Raw genomic sequence first — 23,912 nt, 5'->3', positions numbered from 1 at the left:
ATTTTCACCGTATGACATTTTAAGTAGCTCGCGAAAATTCCGCATAGGCGCTGAACGTTGAATTCGCAATGGCGTAGGATGAATACAGGAACGCTTTGGAAAGGTTGTATTTATTACGTTTTTGATCCTACTTGTTGTTATATCAACCCAGCATTTGTTTATATAATTTTTAATGCATAAATCAGATAATTACATAATTGAAATAATCTCAACGTTAACGTTCAGTCATTGAAAATAATTGCCATTGAGCCTTATCGAATTGCGAGCTTCGTATAATACAAAAGTTGAGTACAAAACACTATATTGATTGATTGGCAGATTTTTTAATTAATGATGGATAGACAGAAGGAAGAGAATATTTTCCGTGACACACCAGTAAGGTACCTAGGTAAAATAAATAAACGTTTTTATTGATGTCATAGAAATTTTCTGTCATATTTTTCAATTTATATAGAGGAGGTTATTTTTTCATTAAAGATGAAATCTAATCTCTTGGATATTGACTTTTTTCAGGGTATGCGAATGAAGTTGGAGAAGCTTTTAGAAGTATAGTGCCTAAACCTGTTGTTTGGTTCAGCTATATTGTAGCTTCTGGATATGTTTTAGCAGATACTTGTGACTCAGGAATCAAAGTTTACAAAGTAAATAAGACTGTTTCTATCTTTTGCTGAAAATATAATATACCAATAATTATTATTTTTTATGTGTACAGACTTCCACCTCGTCAGATAAAAATAAGAAAGTCATAGCGGCAACAATGGATACTTTATTGTGGCAGGCTCTAGCATCTATCATTATTCCTGGATATACGATCAACAGAATTTGCGCTGCTGTACAGTATTTACAAAGGAGAAGTAGATTTAACAGCAAGTGGATACCGACTGTGGTTGGACTGTCCTCAATTCCATTTATAATAAAACCAATAGACAGAACGGTGGATGCTGCAATGGATGCCACTACTCGAAAGTGGACAGGACATCACCCGCCATTGGACGAAAGCTAAAAAGAATTAATGATAAAATAGTATTAATAGACATTTGCAGTAAATCAGACATTACACAAAGATTACTGCAAGATTCAAAAGCATAGTACAAACTTAACTATTCCTGTTTAATGCTAAGTTTTTCTATAGTAGGCCTTGTGAAATTTGCCAAGCAAATGCCATTTATGAAAGTACAAGTAGGTGTATAATAAATGTTCTGTGATTGCCTTTGAAAACAAATGTATGTTCTTTTGCAAAATATTGTTATTATTATATCATTGCCATGGTCATCGTTATTATTGTTATTATTACCAAAGGTTGCGAGATCGATGAGGGATAAGGTTGACAGAGGCAAATAGCGACAATTTGTATATAAAATCTTTCTGGGGTATTTACCACAAAACTTATCAGAAATCTCCATCGGTGCGAGTCTTTATTTATGGCTGCTTGTTTTCAGGCATAACGAACGACTTCATTGCGATTGCATGCTCCAGGTATAATGGCTAGTCGTGTATACGATATTTACGACAGGAATACATTGCAATTAGTACGCTTAATATCATTTATGGCTACTGTCTCTCGATCCCATACTCGGATGCCGAGTTCGTCAGCTTTTGCATCGAGCTCCTTCATTAAAATTCGCAGGTATATTTAAAAACATTGAATCATCTCTACGCTAAATGTACCACCATGGCACGATTGCCAAACTCACGTGGAAACGTGGAATTACAGGTGAATTAATCGATAGACCGCTCCAGTGGAAAAGACCTAGATGTTAGCGGACACGGCATCGAAAATTCCTAGAATTTCATGCGCGTGCCGTCCTGTTAGAGAACAATGGGACACCTTCTCGGCTCTCCCAGAGGGCCGACGTTTTCCAGAAGAATATTCAGGAAAGCTTGGGGAAGTAATTTGTGTAAAAATTTCAGTTTGAGAGGTATAGTGAAGAGTTGGGGGGGGGGGGGGGGGCAGTAGGAGCGGAAGAACAGCAGCCAGCAGGAGTAAACGAGGAGTAGCAGGAGGAGTAGAATTCAGTGGAAGCAGGAGCAACGGCAGCAGACTGCAGCAGAAGCGATAGCAGAAGGCAGAAGCATGAGAGCAGAGAGAAGGCAGTAGCATGGACAGAAGCGGAGCGGCACTGGCATGGGATTCCTTGCTGGCGCTTGGGGTTGTTTGGCAGAGGGGTGGGGATGAGGGGTGGCGAGTACGCAGCCATTCCACAGCGATGTCGGCTGGTGTTTTTGGATCGGCTACGCCTGGTCGTCGAGTTCCCGGCCAATCGGCTCGAGGCGCAGAAAAGTACGCTCGATGGTCGTGGCCAATGGGCGTAGCCGACGCGTCCCGACGACCAGATACTCTCGCAGGTGCAGCCAGTTGGCCGGCGAACTCGAACCGCGAGCGTTCTCGGCTTCCTCGCAGTTTCAAGATCCTTCCTTATCATCGTCGCTGTCGTCGTCGTTGTCAATGTCGAAAAGTCATCTCTACACCGATCTCGCCTCGTCTCCACTTAATCAGAGTTTCTAAATTAACGCACGATCGACTCGCAAGTAATTACACTGATATTCCCTCATCCACACCTTCCCCGATCGCTCTCCACTCGAGTCCCTTTGAAGAAAACTCTGCAAGAATTATATCGGAGAGACACAAATGATTTGGCCAGTTTTGATTTGCAGAACCGGTGAGGCATATTCATGGAACTTGGAGGAATCGCGCGAGGAACCGGGAAAACTCGGGACAATCTGTGATAGAGACGGAGGAATTGTTTTTTCGAGCGTAACAGCTGAGATTGGTCGATGGAACTGAGTGAGGAGGTTCGTGCACGAGTTTTGTGTGTTTGTGGAGCTGAAATCGGTAAAGCGGAAGAAACGTCCAGTAGAGAGGTTCACGAGGGAACTTGTTGAATCTTGTTCCTCGGATAAGATTTCAGGCCGGAATTAATGACTGGTATATAGAGTGGGCGAGAGTCTGTGATGAAAATCAGAGTGACAGGAGGGCGAATATGGATTTTTGAAGTTTCGGTCCGAGCCCGGTCTGTCGCGAGAGGAGGATCCGTGTGTTTTGGCGAAATCAATTGACGGGCAGAGTCACGAGCAAACGGAGATTATCAGTCAGGTGTCCGACGGCACATACCGGAGGATTCCAGCAATGATGAAGTATCGATCGATCGAAGTTCAGCAAGCAGGACTGTAGTGAGAGATGAAGAGCAGATTGGGGAGTCCGAAATAGACTAGGCGCCAAAGCCCGAAGAAAAAATCTCGGTAAGAAGGCCAAAGAGCGCGAGGATACTGAAAGTTCAGAGGAGGTTTATAAGAGAGACTCGGTGTGCATTGAGATCCAACTGGAGAGAGATCAAAGAGCGGAAGAAGAAAATAGGAATTGAGAGAGCAAAGGGAGCCCTGCTAAAGGGTTTCTTTATCTCGAGGGTGGTGAGAAGTGATTGGCGTTGGAATAGATTGGATTAGCTAAAAAGTGGGTGAAAACTGGGGGCGATTTAACGTGGTCGTCGGAAAAAAATTGGAGTAAAAGTGGGTGCACTGGGGCCCTCGGGACCATTCGGCCGCTACGGGCCCGTGGAAGGTGGGCCTGGTATTGGACCCTTGCCCGCCGAGGGAGTGGGGGCGGGGGTTGCCGCTATCGCGGCTAGGGAGGTGGAGGGCTACGGGGGCACCGGGGGCGGGGGCGGGGGTCCCGGTACCCCCCGGATAAGGGTTGCACCCCTCGGTGGGTCTTGCTGTGCACCCCTGCCCGTCACTCAAGCTTGTAACATAGGTAAGAATTCCCTCTTTTGCTCTTAACATTAATTCCCTATCCTCTTCTTATTCCCCTGCCCAGAGAGACGATGTTACAACGCTAAAATTATACACCTTATCTTCGGAGAAGGTCCAAAAATTCACCTGCGGATAGAATCCCTCCTGCAAATCACCCTTAACCACGCAGGTGATATTTTTTATCCTTCCAACTACCCGTGGCAGGGTTAGAATAATCCTAATTCCCTATGTCACGCCTCTTGGCTGTATATTAAAGAATCACACGCATGCTCCGGATCGCGTACGAGGTTCCAAACAGTCTTGATGCCTCGTTAACTTATTGTTTACACTAGCAATGGCAACAATGCGCAATTACCTTCCATTATGTGCATCGACGATAAAAAGCCTTACACTATACCTGTTGCGCGATAATCTCAATCTGAAACCAAGAAGCCTCTATATTCTTTGTCCTTTTCTTCTCTCGGCCGTTTCATCCCGTTGAATTATTTCGACATAAATTTCTTTGTTGAGAGTTGTTTCGATGGTGTGCAGTGCGTCGCTGTCACCGCGCGCGGGGAATCTGTTTTTATCGACGGCGTTGATCGATCGCGAAATTCGAAAAAGTTGTGCATTCGCTTCGGAGGTAGCAAGCCATGAAATTCGGCATTGTAGCTTTGAGATTGGAAGAGATGGAGGCGAAAATCGTGACTGCGGACGCGATGATTAACGACGCGTCTCGCGTGCATGTCTGACGGCAATGGAGAACGCGTCATGTGGCGAAGTTATCGCCATTTCTGTCAAAAACGTGAGCGAGCTGAAAAAACACCTAATTTCGGATTCCCTCAGGAGACGAGTGAACTACGCGTGTTATGCGGCAGTTACATAAATTGTCGCAACGCGTAGCCTTCGGATGTCGCGATTTCCGCGTCCCAATGACACTGGTTTTGCGAAAATCTTATTTGACGCCGCGAGTGGCTCCCTCTAGAACGATTAACACGTTGAATTAAAGTAACGGCGGCGCCCGGTCTATGCGAGCTCTCGACTCAAAACGACCGAGGCATTGTTGCGAGATGATTTTTATTCTCGTGTTTTACGGTCGAATAATTGTGTTAGGACGGGAGACGGTGAGTGGACTTTAGCACGGGAGATTTTTACTGGCGCTTTGTGGCGGCTAAGGAGATAAAACGAATTGGCTAGGCGAGGATTTATGGAAAAGCGTGGCTTTATAGCCGCTGAAAAGGATGGAGCGAGCATCAGCGATCATTGTGTTGATGCTGCCTCTTAAATTAATAGGCCGATATAATTCACTCGTGGATGATAAAGTGCCGTGGCGCCAATATTTTTCTCCGCTTCCCTTCCTTCGAATATGATAATAACCGCCACTGCTAATCCTTTTCCACGCAGCCAAATATCTCCGGCAGGAGAGTCCCGAACACCGCGAGCAAACAGACCGACCCGTCTCAAAGGGTTAAAACGAAACTTAACCCCGGAATAAGTTTAGCAGTACAAACAGAAACTTGCCAGGTCAGCTAACGAGCAAGAAAATCTCAGATTTAAATGTATTAATCACAGCTTTATAATTCATTAGCGAAATTGTTCGATCCTTCCTCGCGGATTCTCATGATTGAACGTCGAGATTCCTTCCTACCGTTACCAAATTTCCAGAGCAAAGAACAAGCTTGTGGGTCGGAATTGAAAAAAGGGGGGAATGGGGCTTTGGCGTGGAAGGAGCAAAAGCGTTATAATTCGATGCTGGAGATTCCCCGTTGGAAATTGTATTTGGCGAATTCGAGTGCGAATCACGTTCGAGCAATCTTGAACTGATTAAGGTGGCGCATTTCTTTAGCCACCCCACGCCAATCCGATAACGCGCATGCGTTATCAGCGAATGTGAATACCTCTACTAACCGTGCAAAGAACGTTTGGCGCATCTGCGGTACGTGTAGAAACCCCAAAACATAGAAATAAGGGACCGTAAAAAGGAAATCGAGAGAAGTTTTAAGGCGATAAAGGATAATCGATAATAAACAATCTTTCGTTATTGTTCGATTACTCCGTTCCGCGCGAAATAGAGTGGTTGGGACTTTTTGCTTAATTGGCGAATAATTTTGTGGAAAAATTGGAGGATCGAGCGGGGGTGAGGTTATATCGGGCGATTAAAATAATTTGTATGGAGTTAATCGGGTCGTTGGATCGGATCGGCGAGTCGGGCTCGTCACTCCTCGGGACTTGGAGTTCTTACGCGTTTGTCGGGAAATAATCCCGTGGGATTAGCTTTTCATCTGGCGTTGGCTGAAGGGCCGGAGAACGAGCAGTGGCCGTCTCGTCTAAACCAGATTAGGATTCGTCGCGCATCGGGATCCCGTCAAAAACGACTTAACCCATCCAGATTCCTCGAAATGACAGGCAAAACCACGAAACTCTTGCGCAATGCCCATCACCGATACAATTCTCCCTCGAGGTTTACGTCACTTCCTTATCATCGACAACCACACGGTTTTATTTCGCAAAAATCTTCGATATCTTCCGGAGCCGATATGTCCAACAAAGGATTCAGCTAAATCGATGATGCGCGTGGTTCCCGAACGGTTTGTAAGATCCATTAGTACGTCCCGGAGGATCCTTGATTAAATGCAAAGAATATTGTCGAAGCTGAGGTGTCAGAATCGAGATTGCAATTGTACATCGTGGCGTGTCTCAAGTTTTTATCGCCATCGCAAGTATCGGAGGGTGCTTTCCTCCCTTTTTCAGCGGTTTCCACCGGTGGGCGGAGTCCCGTCCGGCTTGGTAGGGTTGTCAACCTAGCAACCCTCCTCCTCCTCCTCTTCCTCCGCTGCCTTCTCCATCAGCAACCCTCCTCCAACCCCTCGGTAAGCTCTGACCTTGCGCGTCGTTCCGACTCCCAGCCGACGGCATTCGATGCTCCGCCAACGCCGAAATCCCACCAAACTTTATTCCCATCTGCACAAAGATTCGCCATTTAATTTCTTCACTGAAAATCCCCTGAAAAAACCCTTCTCCAGTGGTCGAACCAATTTATCATCCACCATTCCCATGCCGTACTCGAGATTCTATTGATTTTCGCTGGTACCGATTTCCTCCTCGTGAAAACGATAAATTATCGCTTGGTTTTTTCATCAGTGCGAGATTGTCGCAATTAGCTAAACGGCTGGCAATGTCAGCTGCGTGTTTTATAAAGTGCAATTTTATTATTCCTGGATGACATCTCGTCGTAACTATCCTGGCAATTATAAGCTCATGAATATTCAGAGATTTCCTTGGTTGCCCTGGCCACCTCCGTCACAACGCAAGCTCTTCACGGTGGGTCTTTCTCTCTCTCGTGCTCCCTTCGCAAAATTCCACCAATAATTCCCCTTCCCACCCATCCGTCATCCAGCACGAAAATTTATTCCACATAATCCTCTGTTTTTCTTTCTATTTTTTTTTTTTTTTCAAGAAACCCTGGTCGGGAACCCATGCGAATTAATTGGTAGGCTCCAGTTAGAATTTCATTATTTCGATTATCGATTAAATCGCTCTCCTCGCGATTATATTGGCGATACAGTAGACTCTTGTTAATTCGTTCGCGTCCATTCGTTGCTTAATAATCGTCTCGCTTGGTGATCCATCGCTGAATTGATTTGCACGTATACCGAGCACGAACGAACAGTATACAATTGGACTGGTGTTTTTCTTGCTAAAGGATTGTAATTTTTACAGGAAAGAGCGGTTTGGCGATGCTCCTGTCATGTGCAGGATGCGGGAAGCCGATAATGGATCAGTACCTGCTAAACGTCCTGGACAGGGCTTGGCACGTCGACTGTGTCCGCTGTCACGAGTGCGGATCCCCTCTACAGGACAAATGTTTTTCCAGAGAGGCCAAACTCTTCTGCCGGGAGGACTTCTTCAAGTGAGTCACTCCTCATCAATACCTGCACTCACAGTCATCATTTTTCTTGCACAATTTTCTTCAGGATATTCGCAACTCTTCTCTCTCTCTCTCTCTCTCTCTCTCTCTCTCTCTCTTACCTTCCACACCGTTTCATCAACATCCGCACCCCACTCGTGCCACTGAAAAAAAAAAATCCAAAGCGAAAGAGCACCGCAAGCTCGATCTCGTAAACCATCGTCGATAAATTATCAAGTTAGGAGGTTATCGCGTGGTTCTTCATTAACGGATCGCCAAAAAGGGTGAATCCTTAAGGAGGTTCGTGGTTGTTCGTCGGCTTCTCGCCTCGATGAATTTTTCATTGAAATGAAATGCAAAGTGCCTCGTAAACACTGCGAAAGAGCGAGCCGCGCGTTCCTTCCTCTTCTCTGCGCCTCTTCCCCCCTTAAGCTTCCGGCGCTGGATTCTACAGGAAAATGGGAGGATTCCGGTAGAACGGCGCCTCGACCGAAATCCTCTATACACTCGCACACGCTCCTCCACAGTGTTAAACGATCGAGGATGAAAAAGTTGGCTAAAACGAAGCTGAAGCGCGTGCGCGGCCAAGAATTGTGATTTATCCGCGCGTCACGCCGCCACTGGTCGATTTCTCGCGCATTTTCTTGTCGTTCGACTTGCAAAGTCAGGGCTGATTCGCCTTGAACCAGCGTGGATGATTCGCCGGTCGCTGTTTCATCAAAACTTGGCGTGAAAAAATCTGATAATTGGAGGGAATCATGATGATCGAGGAGGAATCGATCGAGTATCTCCGATTGGAACTGCCGTTGAAGGTCATTGATCTAATTAATGGATGGAATTTGGTGCTCGGGAAGTTTGGAAACTTTGAGACGGGTGGTGCAGGCGTGTATGCGTGAGAGTGTTGGTGGATAATTTGGGATATGTGGGGCCGGTGAGTTTAACTGTGGAAGGCGAGAGAGCGGGTTCTGTCAGACGCAGGAAGGTCCTTAAAGGTCGATAATGGTTCGAGTTGTGAGTTGGTGGAGGGGGGAGGGTCTCGAGGTCCCAGCATCAAAAGGCCCGATGTGTCCCCGTTTTGCCGCCTCTCTCTCTCTCTCTCCCTCTCTTTCTTTGTCACGAAAATTTTGTTTAAACTTTGAGGCAAAGAGAGACAAAAAAAGAGACGCGTGTAGAAATAATGTTGATAATTGGACCGGTTAGAAAGAAGGAGGGGGCAAATTGCTGAGATTATCGATGATTTTCCCACGTTCGGTGCTTTCGGTTTGAAAATTTAGTGGACAATGAAAGAGGAGGAGGAGGATTTTGGTGAGTGGCCAAGACGGCGGTGCCGGCTTTGACGGGCGCAAGATACCCGCCTTCTCTCAGCGTCTTCTTCTGCATTTCTCTGATCAACGCAACGAGTCGCAGTCCATTCTACATTTTATTTCCAAACCACCACTCTCTCCCCCCTCTCCCCTAACCCGTGTAAAATCAGCAGCGATTCAACGCATCCCACTTTTCCAGGTGGAATATAAAAAGGGTAAAAGTGGTGTGAAATGACGAAGAGGAAAAAGAAGGACTCTCGGGAAGAGAGGGAGATGCAGATGCAGGCGATAGGTTGTATAATAAGCTGGAAGTTGCAAGAGGCGCGAGACACCGGTCAACGCCAGTTCTCCGATATCACCTGTTGCAATCGGCGCCCGCTACGATTCCTCGTCGGATAAAAGCTTCCCCGATGACGAGCGAGCGAGAATCCTAAAAAAAAAGGAAAAAAGAGAAGCTTGTGAAAAAACACGGAAGTGGGCCCTACGACCCAGCAGCAAGAGGCAGCAGCTTTCATTCCGTTGGATTCGCGGACGCTTATCCGGGGAGTTGAGAGAGAGAGAGAGAGAGAGAGAGAGAGAGACAATTGTACAGTTGTGCATTTCTGATGTGACGCAAGCCGTGGCAGTGGCAAAAAGTTGCGTGGAACGGAGGATGACGCGCCTGGGGGATGGAGGGGCCTTCCAGGAAGGGCTCCGGGGCCCGTCACGCCCAAGAAACTCTCGGGACTGGCCGTCACGGCGCATTTATAACGTTTCCACGTTTCAGTTTCGACGGCAACCACGACCAATCCCCCCCCCCCTGAATCCCCCTTAAATCATCCAGATAAACTTCAAATATCCATCCTCCTCCTCCTCCCCCAACACACAGTCCCACATTTCCATTCCCATCTTTTCCAATCGAGAACCAACTCGATTCCCCGATCGTTTATTCAGATATCGTTAAGATTTTTAGTCTTTTACTCGTTATAATTATTTGGTTAATTCGATTATCGGTTGAAGTCGATTAATTAAAAATTGATCGGTGAACGAAGGGGGGGGGGGGGAGGGGTTGGGACTCGGACAGGTTTCGACCCGAAGTCGCGTTGCAGGTATAGAGCGGGTAATTTGAGTTTTACTTTGTCCGGCTGGTAGCTGCGATAAAAACGAGTTTGCAAATTAATGGCGGACGTATTTTTCGTGGATCACGGGCCGATTAAAATGCACCGGTGGGATCGGCCAAGCGCCATATTGAATGTAAACACGGTTTATCGCGCGCGAGCGAATCGCCTCGGCTCTGGACGGAGACTCGCGCTGATCGCTCGCAGAAAACGCGCGGTGCGCTGGATTTTTCTCCGTTGCAACACGTGTTACCGGCTAATTAACAATCCGTCGTTAAATCTGCCTATGGCATCCATTACGATATAAATCCAATCGAGCTAATGACCGAATCGACTGGAAACCTTTGAATTAGCCAAACGAATTTACAAATAATAACCAGCCAAATGAACACGTTTTGGGATTTATTAATCCAAAGAAACCAGAGAGAGAGAGAGAGAGAGAGAGAGACTTTTATATATATATATATGTATACGTGAACCGAATAGTCCCAAAATTTTGTAAACACGGATAATTATTGTTTATTTAAATGGCCCATGTGAGAGTGAAGCCAGGAAAGGAGTAGAGGGGGGGGGGGGAGGTGGAAGAGAATAGAAAAAAAGGGAAGCGTGGAGGTTTTAAATATGAAGCCGCGCGGCGTCCGTGGCAAATCGTGGCCGGTCCCACCCCTTTTTTTTATACGAAGCCCGCCTGTCCTATATTTCTTGCTGCACGCTAGAATTTCAATGGGCTTTTTACGTTCTCTCCTGCTTAACGGAGCCTCTCCTCTTCCTATCCGTGACTCCCCACCTCCCCCTCCTACCCCCTCACATTATTTTTCTCACTGTGCTCTCCTCTCGCTCTCAGAGACTCCTCTTTTCCACTTCAGCTTCTCTCCATTCTTACCCTCTTCTAACCCCCTCCAAAAAAAACTCCTATTAATGATTTTTACGAACCAAGCGATTTTTCTTTTTCTCTGAACAACGAGAATTATCCTTCAGTCTGTGTTATTCTTGTGTCAATTAATTAAATTTCAGTGGTTCATTTTGGAATTTCTTTGAGGAATATTAATTTATCCAATTGTTACTGTAAGTGGATATATGAGATATTTTGAAAGATGTTGAAAAAATTCGTCGAACTTTAATTCTTTTATCTGTTTTTTTCCTCCTCCTCCGAGATTCTTCTTGCAAGGATCATCGCTGGACGTTCGAGATTTACGCAGAAACTGTCTACTTGTCTTGCTCCTCATAACATTGTGTTCTTTTTAAATCTCGTCGATTATTATTCTATAGTTTGTACTACCCTTGCTCTAATTAATTTTGGAGTTTTTTTTTTTAAAGAATAATGAATATACCACGTATTTCGAAGGATCTTGAAAAGAATTGATTAAACTTTAATTCTTTTAACTTGTTTTTTCCTCATTCGAGACTCTTCTTGCACGGATCATCGTTGGACGTCAGGGATTTGATTACTTGTGTTATTTTTCATCACACTGTGTTCTTTTTAAATCTCGACGATTATTGTTCTACAATCTGTACCATTCTTGCTCCAATTAATTTTGTAATCACTCTGCAGAAAATTAATTTATCCAATCGTCGCTCCAAATAAATATACCACGTATTTCGAAGGACTCCGAAAAAAATTCGTCAAACTTTAATTCTTCCAACTTGTTTTTTCCCCCTTCTCCTCCTCCTCCTCCTCCGAGACTCTCCTTGCACGGATCATCGCTGGACGTCCGGGATTTACGCAGAGACTGTCTACTTGTCTTGTTTCCCATCACGCCGTGCTTTTTTTAACTCTCGTCGATTTTATTTCAGTGTATTTGGCTGACAGTTGACGAGAGAATGGGCGGCTCGGATTCGGCGCGAGTAAGCCAATGGGTTAAAGATGTAAAAATATTTACGACTTCTGCGAAGACCTTACACACCCGCGGCGAGCAAGAACTCTCGGTCCGTCGATATTGGCCGCTTGAAAAATTACATAACTCTCTTGTAGCGAGAAATCAGCTGCCTGCCTTTCTTACCGGGAACCTCTCCGACCAACTATTTTTCCCACTCGAGCTAAAGCCAAGCCGATAATTATCCAGCCTGTCAGTCGGTTAATCGATATTTTCCTGCAATTTTCAATTTTTATCCACATATATGTATCTTCTCTGATTCTGGATCATTTCATCCACCATCGATCGATCCTAAGATTCTTCGCCAACGTTTTGAGTTTTCTTTTCACTGATGTGGCGAGAATTCACCAAAGCAACAATAATCTAATGCAGGACGGTGATAATCATCTGTACTGTTGGTTGATCAATTGATATTTTTAATATTTATCCATATACATATATCTCCTCTGATTCTGGATCATTTTATCCACCATCGATCGATCCTAAGATTCCTCATCAACGCTCCAACTTTCTTTTCACAGCCTCGAGAAAGAAATTCTCTCACATGGCGAGAATTCGCCAAAGCAACAATAATCCGACACCCAACGAAAGCTCCTACGAAATATACAAAATGTGCACAAAGTGGAATTATTATATCACACAATTCAAAAGAGCGTCGTGCAATAAATTCTACCTTATTGATTCGAGTGAAAAAGAGGACGGAATTTTTCAAAGACAAAAATTGACAGGATTGAGATATTAAACTCGAGTGGTGGTTAATTGTTGTAATTAATCGCGAGACTGCTGTAATTACACAGCCACTCGTTGCTCAATAATAATTTCACTGTTGGATTTCTGCAAATATTCTTTATTTTCCGTGACTGTACAATGTTTCATGATATAACAAGAGACTGTAGCTTACAGCCACACACACACACACACACACACACACATATATATATATAAACATATATATTACAGTTCAAAATTAAAAAAGGACGAAATTTGTCAAACGTGAAAATTGAAAGGATTGAGATATTAGGCTTGGGGCTACGGTTAATTGCTATAATTAATTGTGCGCGTTTGGTGCAATTATGTTGGGATTGCTGGCTGGATGGTGCAGGTTCCATAGGTGGTTTTCTGCAAATATTACTTACTGGCTTGTTATTAGGCTTGGCACCCCCGCCCTCTTTAGCCGAGCAAAACGAATGAATTATCCCTCTGGGCTATTCTTTCGGCCAGCTCGGCTATTGCCAAACTCTGCTACTGATCCTCTTTTACGTTCCCCTCTCTCTCTCTTTCCAATTCTTCCTACCTCTCTATCCTCCAGCCAAATTATTACTTTCGAAACGAGAGCCATCACTTTCCTGCAACTGCGTTACGTTCGATAAGATTTCGGTTGGATTAATCCTTTTTATTTCGTAACACGAGTAAACAAACTTTTCCCATCCCAGTTTCTTCCATTATAACCACGCACGCACACACACACACATATATATATAAATATATAAAGTAATAGAGTTTTCAAGATTATATTACAAAGCAAGACTCTCTTTAATCGCATTTTCGTTACGGTTATTCTCTCCTGGATATGAATTAGTGAAAGTTTTCAAGTGGGTGATCCAGGGTGTTGCTCCGAGCTTGGTATAATTAACGCAGGATGATTTTGCTGATTCCAGGCGGTATGGGACGAAGTGCGGTGGCTGTTCCCAGGGGATAGGCCCGCAGGACCTCGTGAGGAAAGCCAAGGACAAGGTTTTCCACCTCAACTGCTTCACCTGCATGGTCTGTCGGAAGCAGATGAGCACCGGGGAGGAGCTCTACGTCCTCGATGATGAGAAATTCGTTTGCAAGCAGGACTATTTATCCGGCAAGTTCCTCCCACACAATCATCACGTACACACTCATCATGGTGAGTGGGATCGAAGAGAAAACAAAAAAAAAAAAACAAACAAAATAACCAAACAGAAAAATGATAAAAATTGCAAAACAAACATTTTTTTGGACGCTTTTCTGGTTAAAAAGGGAATGGGGGAAATTATTGCTTGTAAAGTATCGATCGGGATTCATCCTGTGGGATAAAACTGTGTGAGACTGGATGCTAATATTCTCTCTTTCTCTCTTTGGTTCTTTTCGGCAAAGAAACGTTTAAAAAAATTAATAAAATAGAAAAACAATAAAAATCGCAAGAAAAAAACTATTCCGAACATTTCTCTGGCAAAAATGGGACGAAGAAAATAATTTCTCGCATATAGGATTTATCCTTTGGGATAAAACTGAACGAAACTAGATACCTATATTCTCTCTCCCTTTTCGGTTCTTGTCAACGGAGATCCAATTAAAAAAAAACACACAAAATAAACTAGAAAAATAATAAAAATGAAAAAAAAAACTATTCCGCACATTTCTTTGGCAAAAAGGGAGCGAAGAAAATGATCGCTGGCAAGCTGTTGATCGGGATGTATCCTGTGGGATAAAGCTGGGTGTGAGACTGGATGCTTATATTCTCTCTCTCTCTCTCTCTCTCGGATTCTTTTCGACGGGGGTCCAGTTGAGAAGGGGCACGATGGGGTCACGGTTCAACGCGCACGGGTTTTCACGGAGTCAGGTTCGTTGTCGAGATAAGGGGCAGGAGGGGCAGGGGGCTTTTCGGCTCGGCAAGCTGTGAAAACAGCGTGTGCATGCGAACCGCCGGAGAGAAAGAAAACAGAGTGTCAGCGGAGAGTACGAGAGCGAGTCGGAGAGAGACAGAGAGAGAGAGAGAGAGAGAGGATATATACATGGTGAAAGTTGATAATAAATATAATATGGTAAAAGGAGAAACAAAAGCAGTAATGAGGACTGGAATAAAATGGGGAGGTTCGAGGGCTGGCGAATGTGTCTGTGTGTGTGTGTGAGCGAGAGAAGATTGGGCTCGATTTCACGAGGACCTGGCTCGTGTATAAGCTGTGAAACGAAAACCGAAAGGTCGTTAAGCGGTAACCTTTTGTCGCTGCACGCCGAGAGCCTCAAACCGCAAAGCAGCCGCCTGCAATCCGTTTTCTCCGTCAGACCCTTCGGACTCCTCCGGACCTACCGGCTTCCTCCCTTTCCCTTCTACCCCCTTTTCCTTCCCTCTTTTCAAACGGGAAACTATCCTCTCTCCCTCTCCCTTCATTCTAATCCAATCGCCACGCGAGGCTACGATTCACCAATAAGTCTACTTGTATCAAAAGAAAATTTTAAACTCTCTCTCTCTCTCTCGTCGGGTATTGTGGAATCTGTGGTTTTCTATATTTTTTTTTCGATGGTTTTATAAAATTATCTATTTATTTTGAATGTTTTTAGAGGTTGAATTTCTCACTTTTGTTTCTATTTGAATACAATTGTTGCAAGATAAAAATTCATCAATAACTCTACTTGTATCAGAAGAAAATTTTAAACTCTCTTCAAGTATCATGGAATCTGTAGTTTTCTAGATTTCTTTGCACAGATTTGTAAAATATCTAATTATTTGAATCGTTGGTAGATGTATATACTCTCACTGCTTTTCAACTTGAATCCAATTGCAATTATACCAAAATTCACCAAAAATCCTCCTTATTCCTACAAGAAAATAAATGTTCAAAAATTAACCTACAGTATAGTATAATCCGTAGCTTTCCACAATTGTCGATACAGATTTAAAAAAACATCCAGTTCTCTAGAATATCGGTAGATGTGTATGGAGAACCGGAGGGTATGAAAGAAAATAAAAAAGAGAGAAAGAGAGACAATCGAGCGTTCAAAAGGGACCGCGTGGGTGTAGCCGAGGGGGTGGATGGGTTGTTCCTGGACAACTCATTCCCGATGAAACCAACGGACGTTTTGAAAGTTACCTCGTGGTCGGATAATCGTTTTCCACGTACACACACATGTATACTTTTCAATAGAGCATAGATGCTGCAGGAGAATAACGCGGAGAGACCAAAGTTCTCACAACGAAAAGTACAAACCTAAAAAAAAAACACAATAACTTAAAAATTATAATCGTCGAGCATACATATATATATATATATATATATATGTATAAAAAGGAAGAATCGAAGGCATCAAGTCCCGAAGCGACTAATTTCTTCTTCAGCTTGCAAGTTTCGTGACACACGAGCGTTTGGATGATTAACGCGTTGCCTCGCTTGGCTCTCGACACTTTTTCGGCATTAATCTCCGTCACCCCCCCTCTCCCCCTCCCTTTTTCCACTCCGCGCTCATTTGTCGATTGTCGAATAAAACGCATCATTCTTCCGCGCGGGATAATTATCCTCCAGCCAGGATCGTGTTTTTGGAACGAAACTCTCATCGCGCGCGCATCGGGATTAGAAATTTATTCGCGAACCGCAGGATGTGAAGTTTCAAACCGTGTGGCTTGAAGAATAATTTTGTTCCCGCTTCATCGTGAGTCACAAGTTTTTATTCGAGTTTGATGAATTATTCCGCGACGATTTGTTACTGAATTTTTGTTCAACTGGCTTTTGCTCGTTAATGGGAGAGTTGGATGAGCCGGAAGAATTAATTAGAGATCATCCTGGTACCGAGGTCGTTGATTTTAATGACCGATCTCTCGTTGATAATGCACTATTGTGCTAATTAGTACGAGAAGAGCACTGTTATATATATATATATATATACACAATGTTGCACGAATTCCTTGTCCCGTTTCGTCCCCCGTCCCACGTTTATCCGTGTACAAAATTAATGCAACGATAATGCGAAAATCAGAGTAATTAATTAAAGAAGACAAATTATACTTAATCTAGACTAACACGTGGCGATATTCGGCCATTTTTTTTACAGAGTCTTCGAACCTGTCAGCGGGAGGAGACTCTCTGATGGGTTCTGGCTCGGAGGACGAGGACGAGGATGGCAGTGCGCATCATCATCATCAGCGAACCCTCCAAGGTCATCAGGGTCACAACTTGGGTCCACTGGTCGCTGGTGACCAAGCCGTTGGTCACGCGGGCGATTTACCCCTAGGCAGTGACCCGTGTAAGCAGGAGGACTCCGAGGATCAAGGTAGGTTCTTGAGGAATTATCCTTGAACCTTTGTATACGTATATCTATGTACAAACACTGGGGTAATCAAATACCGTAAAAATGTAGCATGAAAAAAATGAAAGATTCGTGTGGATGTCGGAAGAAAAGTTGAATTAGATTGGATAATTGGTAGATGACGTTATTAGAATGAGCAAAAATTGGTTCTTCCTGAAGAGGGTGGTGGTCCTCTATCGGTACTCAACGAGTGCCATAAAATACCGAAAAAATTTTAGCATAAGAAAAGTGAAAGATTCGTGTGGATGTAGGAAGAGAAGTTGGATTAGATTGGATAATTGGAGGATGGCGTTATTAGAATGGGCAAAGGTTGGTTTTTCGTGAAGAGGGTGGTGGTCCTCGATCGGTAGGCAACGGGTGCCATTATTCGTCCTGCTCTTTTATTATCGCGACACAATACTCGAGGATCCTTCTGCCCCCCCAGTGCGGCGTGACACTGTCCAAACATTTTCTTTGTCACGTGGTTACAGGGTCCCTCTCTCTCTGGGTTTATACTATATATATATATATATATAGTATACTCTCCAACCATTCTCCTCTCGTCCCTATAATACATATGTATCTCCATAAGCCAATATCCATCTCTTTCCTTCTTGGTCCGTCCTTATATACATATATAGATTATCTCCAAAGGGAGAAGGGCTATGGTATAGCTTACAGACCGATGATAATCCTGTGGGGCCGTTTCCGGGGGATCCCAAAAGAGATCGTTTTGCCTCTTGTGTGTATGATGACGTTATCGAAAAATTGGGGATCACCACTCAACCCCCCTCCAACCCCCTTTTTCTCACTAGGTTTATTACGTACTGTATATATACTAAGCGTTTTATTACAATGGTCCAAGGTGTCCTCGATTACTCCAACTAAAACGTCGATCAATTTACTGTGTATTTTCTTCATTTTATTCTTCTTAATTATATATATATATATATATGTGTGTGTGTACGTATGTGTTTATAGCACACGTACATAAACATATGGTTCAACGTGATAAATGAACCTGGAGAACACTCGAGATTGATGCGAGAGGAACATCATGAAAATTACCGGATATTTTCGGAGACTGGCCTCTTCGATATTCTCAAGGTCGTCCCACGAATTTATTAATCACGCCCTCGAGGAATTCAGTCTGGTAGCGAGAAAACGTTTAAGCCCATAAACTCTTATACCTGATCTTCCTCGTTCTTACCTGTTTAAACTTTTTTTCGCCCTCCATCCACACAGATGGAACGCGTTATGAAAATCTCGGTGGTTTTTGCTTTTTCGTGCAACTTTGTACGTTTGTGCGTGTCTTTATTTCTCGGCGAATTGTCGGTGCAGGGTGAAGAGGCTATTGTTTTACTTTTTTTTCGAGCAAATTAGAGAATATAAGAGAAGGGGGAAGTGGATGATCGGGGATATTAAATGGACAGCGTGGTGGGGTGGGATCGGTTGCAGGATCTTTGGACGGGGACGCTGAGATGCGGGATAGCCAGACGGAGAACAAGAGTCCGGACGGAGGTGCGGGGGGTGGGAGCGGGGACGGTGGCGCCGGATCCAAGAGGAGAGGGCCACGTACCACCATCAAGGCCAAACAACTGGAGATCCTGAAGACCGCGTTCGCCGCCACCCCCAAACCCACCAGGCATATCAGGGAACAACTGGCCAAGGAGACAGGTCTACCTATGAGGGTCATACAGGTAAACCTCGTTACGCAAAGATAAAATGGAGTAGAAATTCCAAAACCCACCCCCAAATTGAAAGAAAACTTACGAAATCCTCCCTCCTCAAGGTTTGGTTCCAGAACAAAAGAAGCAAAGAACGAAGGCTGAAGCAACTGACGTCGATGGGCAGAACGCCGTTCTTCGGTGGATCCAGGAAGATCCGGGGGTTCCCCTTGAACCTGAACCCTGGAGGTTTGGGAGGGGAGGATGGTCCACCCCCGGGGTTCGCGTACTTCGGCGCCGACAAATTCGACTTCAGCTACGGCGGACCAGTGGCTTTTCACCACGAGTTCTTCGGCGGCCACCCACCCCCACACCCCCACGGACCCCCCTTCAGCGGACCGGGAAATCCAGGTGAGTCGCGGGTTGACGAGGATATCATCGTCGATCCGTCCGCTTTCCAAGGCCGGAATCTCCCCCGGGAATCGGACGGCTCGTTACGAATCGCTGGATTTTCGGGGGTTGCAGGGATTTGGAGGCGGAGGACGGTTGGGGTGGGTGGGGGTGGATTTGTTGGATGAGCGTTTGGGAGAATTTCGGAGATGGCGAGCGCGTATGCGAGATCTGAGCGAAGTGCGTAATCTGTTCCTGACAGGGCTGGACCCGGCGAGCATAGCTGGAATGGCAGCGGCAGTAGCGGTTGCGGGGGAGTATCCACCCCCGGGCGCCGGCGGCGGACCACCGGAATTCCTCACGGGACCGCCTGGTCAAGGACCGCCCGCACCTTCGGGCGGCAGTCCTGCGGAATTCCTCGCGCCTTCAGGTATATATATATATATATATATATAGAAACTTCTCTTCCTTTTTTAGCGATAAAAATAATATTTAATTATTAATAATACTTGCTCGTGGCCCTCTGGGTCATAAATGACGATAGCGAAGCGAGTAAAAAAGACATTCGTTCTATTTTCCCACATTTCTACATTTATCTTACAAACTAAAAATTCAATTTTACCAAATTCAACCATTTATTTTATTAAAATAACATTGAAAGTTTACATAAAAATTGTTAGAATAGAAAAATTCAACTTACGTCTCTTAGCAAACGTTTAAGTCTCTATGTTGAAATCGCTGCAATTTGCCAATCATGTCTTGCACCGGAAGTGCGCCAATTAAAGATTAAAAATGCGAAACAGTATCTAAAAAAAAATCCTATTTGATCCTCGAATACACATTAGTACGAGAGTGTCGATAGTGTTTTCATTTGTCGTGTGTTTTTTGTCACGTTCGCAGGTGGTGGCCAGGGTAATCCAAGCGTGGGTGGAAACGGCGGTGGACCAGGAGGCGGCGGGGGTGGTGGTGGCTTCTTGGAGCCTCACCAGCTGCAAAGCGAGGGCCTGGCCTGGTAGTACGAGTTTTAGCCTCTCCTCGATCGAGAAATCAAACCGGAAGCTGACCATGGTCCAGGCCCGACAATTTCCCGGGGCTTACTACCCAGGACTCCCAAGAAAGTTCTTCTTATTCTTCTTCTTCTCAATCCACTTCTTCTACTTCCTCCGCTTCCCAAGCTCCTTCCTTTCTGTAAGATACAAAGTCGATATATATTTCGTTTCGCTGAAAACCACTCTTTCTTCTCGGCTTATGAAAATTTCTGCTTGATATTCGCTGTTCATTATCATTATTATTATTATTATTATTAATTATTCTTATTTTATTACATTATTTTATTCCGACTAAAAATTAAAATTATTTTATTACCGTAGACTTCTCATTATCATTATTATCGCATTATATATAATATTGTATTATATTGATTATATATAAAACATAGTATCGTGTATATTGGAAAATTGATGCGCGTTTTTATATAAACATGAAATTTCAAGAACCAATTAAGGAAGATCCTTGGACAAAGACTTAAACGTTTCAAAATCGTGTTACACATAAATACGTGCATCGAGATTTTAATATGATATAATATAATATAATGTTATATTTGTATTATTATATAATTGTGTATAAAAAAGATTGGAGCCCCTATCGTGTAATATTGTACCCTCCCTGTTGCTTACTTTAACAAAGAATGATGTTACTTTACGAGAGACAAACTTGTAGATATCTACTGTTGTACACTCGAGGATATTGACACTCGTGCTACAAATATGCGAGATGCGTAGGAGCACACAGAGACAGTCACACGTATACAGAGAGACCATCGTTGATACGAGCCAGACACACACACGTTTATCGTTAAAGTATGAATATAAATAGGCACGTGTAATCCGTATTTGTAAGGCGGCGATATCGATGTAAATATATTATACAACTATTTGCGGAAAGCGGGTTTTTCAGATTACGTGTGCTAGACTGCTGAAAATCATGCAAATGGCCGCCGAATTTCTTTCATTGTACGACGACACGCCATGTTGAAGGAAAGTCTGCGATGATCGCCATGACGATTTACATCATTATAAATATTATTATAATAAACCAACTCGTATTTCCGTAAACGCCTTGTCTCTCTCATTCACAAACCTCTTGTGTTTTCCTCTTCCATGATCCTTTCCAGTCGAGTCGAGTTTTTCGTGCAGAGACTCGAGATGTTGCGTTCTCCAATTAGAGTGACTTTGTTCATCGATCGGCAGACGAAAAATTGAATTTTTAGTGCAGAGACTCTAAATATTGTGTTCTCCAATCAGAGTGACTTTGTTTATCGATCCGCAGACGGAAAACCGAATTTTTGCTGCAGAGACTCTATAGATAATGCGTTCTCCAAGCAGAGTGACTCTAGGTCCGTTCTTTTTCGCTGTTTGCAGTACCAATGCAATAATTTTGGAGCGAGAAAACACACGTTTGTCTTATTTCAACTAATTGCATCAGTTCGATGGTGCAGCTAAAATGAACAAAGCCTTTGTTTGTCAGGCGGAAAATCGAGATGACGAAAATCGAGTTTTCCCTGCAGAGACTCGAGAGGTTGCGTTCTCCAAGCGGAGTGGCTTTGTTTATCGGTCAGCAGGCGGAAAATCGAGGTGACGAATGTTGTCCGGAATTTGGGACAGGCAGAGAGTCATCGAGGGGTGAGTTCTCGTGTCGCGGGGGTGGCGCCATGCGTGCCAGAAGTTTGCTCGGGGTCTTCGGGAGGGGAGGGGGTTTCAGAGATCCTGGACATCTGGTGAATTCGATTTTGATGCGTTTCTGCCCCACGGGGGTCTCCGCGACGGTCCCGTTGGGCTTTCATCCATCCCCCCCCCCCCTTCCCCAACCGTCGCCCCCTTCAGGGATGTGCCGAAAACCCCATTACACGCCGGCTAACTCGCTACTTCCACTGATATTGCTCCCGTGTTGCAGTTTGCCACAATCTCCACTGCATTTTACCCAATGGCGTAGCAGAACGTACTAACCTTCTCCCCCCTCCCTCTTAGACACTCGTGTTTCATTGTAATCGCTGCTACTACTTTTATCGGATTTTCTTTAGTTTCCCCTTGTGAATTTTCTTACTCTGGAGAGGTTTTTGAGAATTTTGTGTGTTTTTTTGTTGTTGTAATAATCAAATTGCAAGTGTGGTACAGTTCATTTTAGTGTCATGGAATCATATTGGGATTTATAGGGTAAATTGATCTAATGCAAGAGACACTCTTCACTGCATGTTATATATTGCTGATCCAAATAGAATCAATCCCCAAATCCTTATGCTTGGACACAATTCTAGATATTTTTTTTGAGATTTTTAGGAGTTTCTTGTAATAATCGAATTGTACGTCTGGTACAGTTAATTTTATTCTGATAGATTCACCATGGTATTCGTATTTTAAATTGATCCAACACATCAAGAGACATTACATCCACCGCATTATTTTTCCACACTATTAAATTACAAAATTCTCCAAATCCTTCTGTTTTGGAACCTCACAACTCTGAACATTTTTCTTCTTTAGAAATTTGTAATTTTTCTGATAAAATTTGAAGCGTACACGTTACTCAGGAAATTTCATTGTAACGAGACCAGGTTCTGGCTGCTACGCCAATGGATGTAGTACAAGAGACATTAGGGGTGAGTTTCTGGAGAGTCGGAGAGAGATGGAGCGCTGGGAGCGTAACGACGAGGCACGAAGGGCTTCAGCCTTGCGTGTAATGCGTCCTGCGTCCCGTCAGGATCTTCGGGAGCCACGACAGATGCGTTCCCGCCCTCGCAGGGCCTCCCACGGGACTCCCGCAGACGCAAAACCACCCTCCCCCTCTCCCCCCTCCTCGCACTCCCTTCTGCCAATTTCCAACCCAGTTTCCTACAGCGCGCTTCTGCCACGATTTATCCTTAATCGTCTTTCCATGCAGGAGTCCAAACCAAACAAAAAAAAAACAACAAAAATCCACGAATTTAACCAATTATGCCAGATTTTCCACTCGAAGTTTCCTAAAACAGATAAACGATTATTTCCTTGTAAATTTCGAGCTGTGGCAAGATTGATCGCTATCAAGGACGCGTTAATTCAAGGTCATTAACAAACCGGTCGATCATCCTCGATCGATGATCCACGAATATACCAAATTCCACTAGATCTCTTACAAAAATCCTCTCAAAACGATAAAGCGATTACCTCCTAGTGAATTCCTCAAGAGTGGCAAGGTTGTATCAAGAACAAAATAATTCAAGGTCACCCCGACAAACCAATTAAACTCCCAATTAATCACGAATTCACGAATTTCTACAACTACACCAGGTCTCTCCCAAAAATCTCCGAAGCAACAAAACGATTACCTCCCACCAATCTCGTAAGGGTTGGCAGGGTTAATTACAAGCAAGGACACGTTAATTCGAGGCCACTGACAAGTCGGTGGAGCGTGCTCGGGCGTGATTTGTGGGGCCTCCTTGCATAACGCGGCAAGAATAGTGGTGGGGAAGGGGGGGGGGGGTTGTTTCGTTTCTCGACACGTGCAGGGACACGTGAGCGTCGGGCGGGACGCGTTCGAGCGTGACGGGCGTCCCGACGCCCGCCAGATCCACGCGATAAGCTCGAATCTCCCTTTCGAACCGAGAGAGAGAGAGAGAGAGAGACCCTCGCGATCTTTTTTAAACCTGTCAATCCTCATCGGGAAACCTTATACACCCTTCGCAACGATTTCTGCATCGACTCGCATCGCGCAGGGTCCTGATAAGAGCTACGGAGCCGCACATCCACTGGGAATCTCGCTCCTGTAGTTTTCCACCGCTACTCCCCCCCCCCCCCCCCCTGTTCATGGTACGCACAACACTACAAACAGCGACACGTCACCGTATCGCAGAAGCGACGACCTCCCGGCGCTCCGGCTAATCC

General features: G+C 44.4%; 2 protein-coding genes across 6 annotated transcripts; both read left to right on the top strand.

Annotated features, from left to right (window-relative positions):
* Window positions 1–80: 80 nt before the first annotated feature.
* LOC136777351 (mitochondrial fission process protein 1) lies at window positions 81–1,571 on the top strand. 3 transcript variants are annotated; one of them, XR_010823230.1, is made up of 5 exons: window positions 81–388; window positions 514–641; window positions 713–1,179; window positions 1,300–1,370; window positions 1,440–1,571. XR_010823230.1 is itself a non-coding variant. In XM_066733569.1 (3 exons), exons 1-3 carry the CDS (start codon window positions 331–333, stop codon window positions 1,001–1,003), a joined length of 477 nt encoding a protein of 158 aa, XP_066589666.1. In that variant the 5' UTR covers window positions 81–330; the 3' UTR covers window positions 1,004–1,274. The 3 variants fall into 3 exon arrangements, 1 of the variants encoding a protein (XP_066589666.1); XR_010823229.1 differs by having other exon boundaries at window positions 713–1,223; XM_066733569.1 differs by lacking the exons at window positions 1,300–1,370; window positions 1,440–1,571 and having other exon boundaries at window positions 713–1,274.
* A 2,073-nt stretch (window positions 1,572–3,644) lies between these two features.
* On the top strand, window positions 3,645–21,099 carry Lim1 (LIM homeobox 1). Of its 3 annotated transcripts, none has more exons than XM_066733630.1 (8): window positions 3,645–3,751; window positions 7,450–7,639; window positions 13,570–13,760; window positions 16,703–16,921; window positions 18,395–18,636; window positions 18,729–19,014; window positions 19,235–19,423; window positions 19,894–21,099. In XM_066733630.1, the coding sequence occupies exons 2-8, from the start codon at window positions 7,467–7,469 to the stop codon at window positions 20,007–20,009; spliced, it is 1,416 nt and encodes a 471-aa protein (XP_066589727.1). In that variant the 5' UTR covers window positions 3,645–3,751; window positions 7,450–7,466; the 3' UTR covers window positions 20,010–21,099. The 3 variants fall into 3 exon arrangements, with proteins under 3 accessions (XP_066589727.1, XP_066589724.1, XP_066589726.1); XM_066733627.1 differs by having other exon boundaries at window positions 3,646–3,751; window positions 13,570–13,802; XM_066733629.1 differs by having other exon boundaries at window positions 3,648–3,751; window positions 13,570–13,802; window positions 19,256–19,423.
* The last annotated feature ends 2,813 nt before the right edge of the window (window positions 21,100–23,912 follow it).

The sequence above is a fragment of the Prorops nasuta genome, unplaced genomic scaffold (genome assembly GCF_024137725.1).
Source record: "Prorops nasuta isolate Cenicafe-Biocafe unplaced genomic scaffold, Cenicafe_Pnas_1.2 PNAS00011, whole genome shotgun sequence".
In the NCBI taxonomy this organism is placed as follows: Eukaryota; Metazoa; Arthropoda; class Insecta; order Hymenoptera; family Bethylidae; genus Prorops; species Prorops nasuta.
Note: the sequence above shows the minus strand (reverse complement) of the source record. Positions and strands in the feature narration are given on the sequence as shown.

Bases quoted from the DNA above. Each gene is read 5' to 3' on its own strand.
- LOC136777351 (XM_066733569.1), top strand. From the start codon at position 331: ATGATGGATAGACAGAAGGAAGAGAATATTTTCCGTGACACACCAGTA. The intron at 389-513 runs GTAAAATAAATA...GACTTTTTTCAG, and splicing joins CACACCAGTAAGGTACCTAG to GGTATGCGAATGAAGTTGGA. The intron at 642-712 runs GTAAATAAGACT...TTATGTGTACAG, and splicing joins CAGGAATCAAAGTTTACAAA to ACTTCCACCTCGTCAGATAA.
- Lim1 (XM_066733627.1), top strand. From the start codon at position 7,467: ATGCTCCTGTCATGTGCAGGATGCGGGAAGCCGATAATGGATCAGTAC. The intron at 13,803-16,702 runs GTGAGTGGGATC...TTTTTTTTACAG, and splicing joins TCACGTACACACTCATCATG to AGTCTTCGAACCTGTCAGCG. The intron at 19,015-19,234 runs GTGAGTCGCGGG...ATCTGAGCGAAG, and splicing joins CAGCGGACCGGGAAATCCAG to TGCGTAATCTGTTCCTGACA.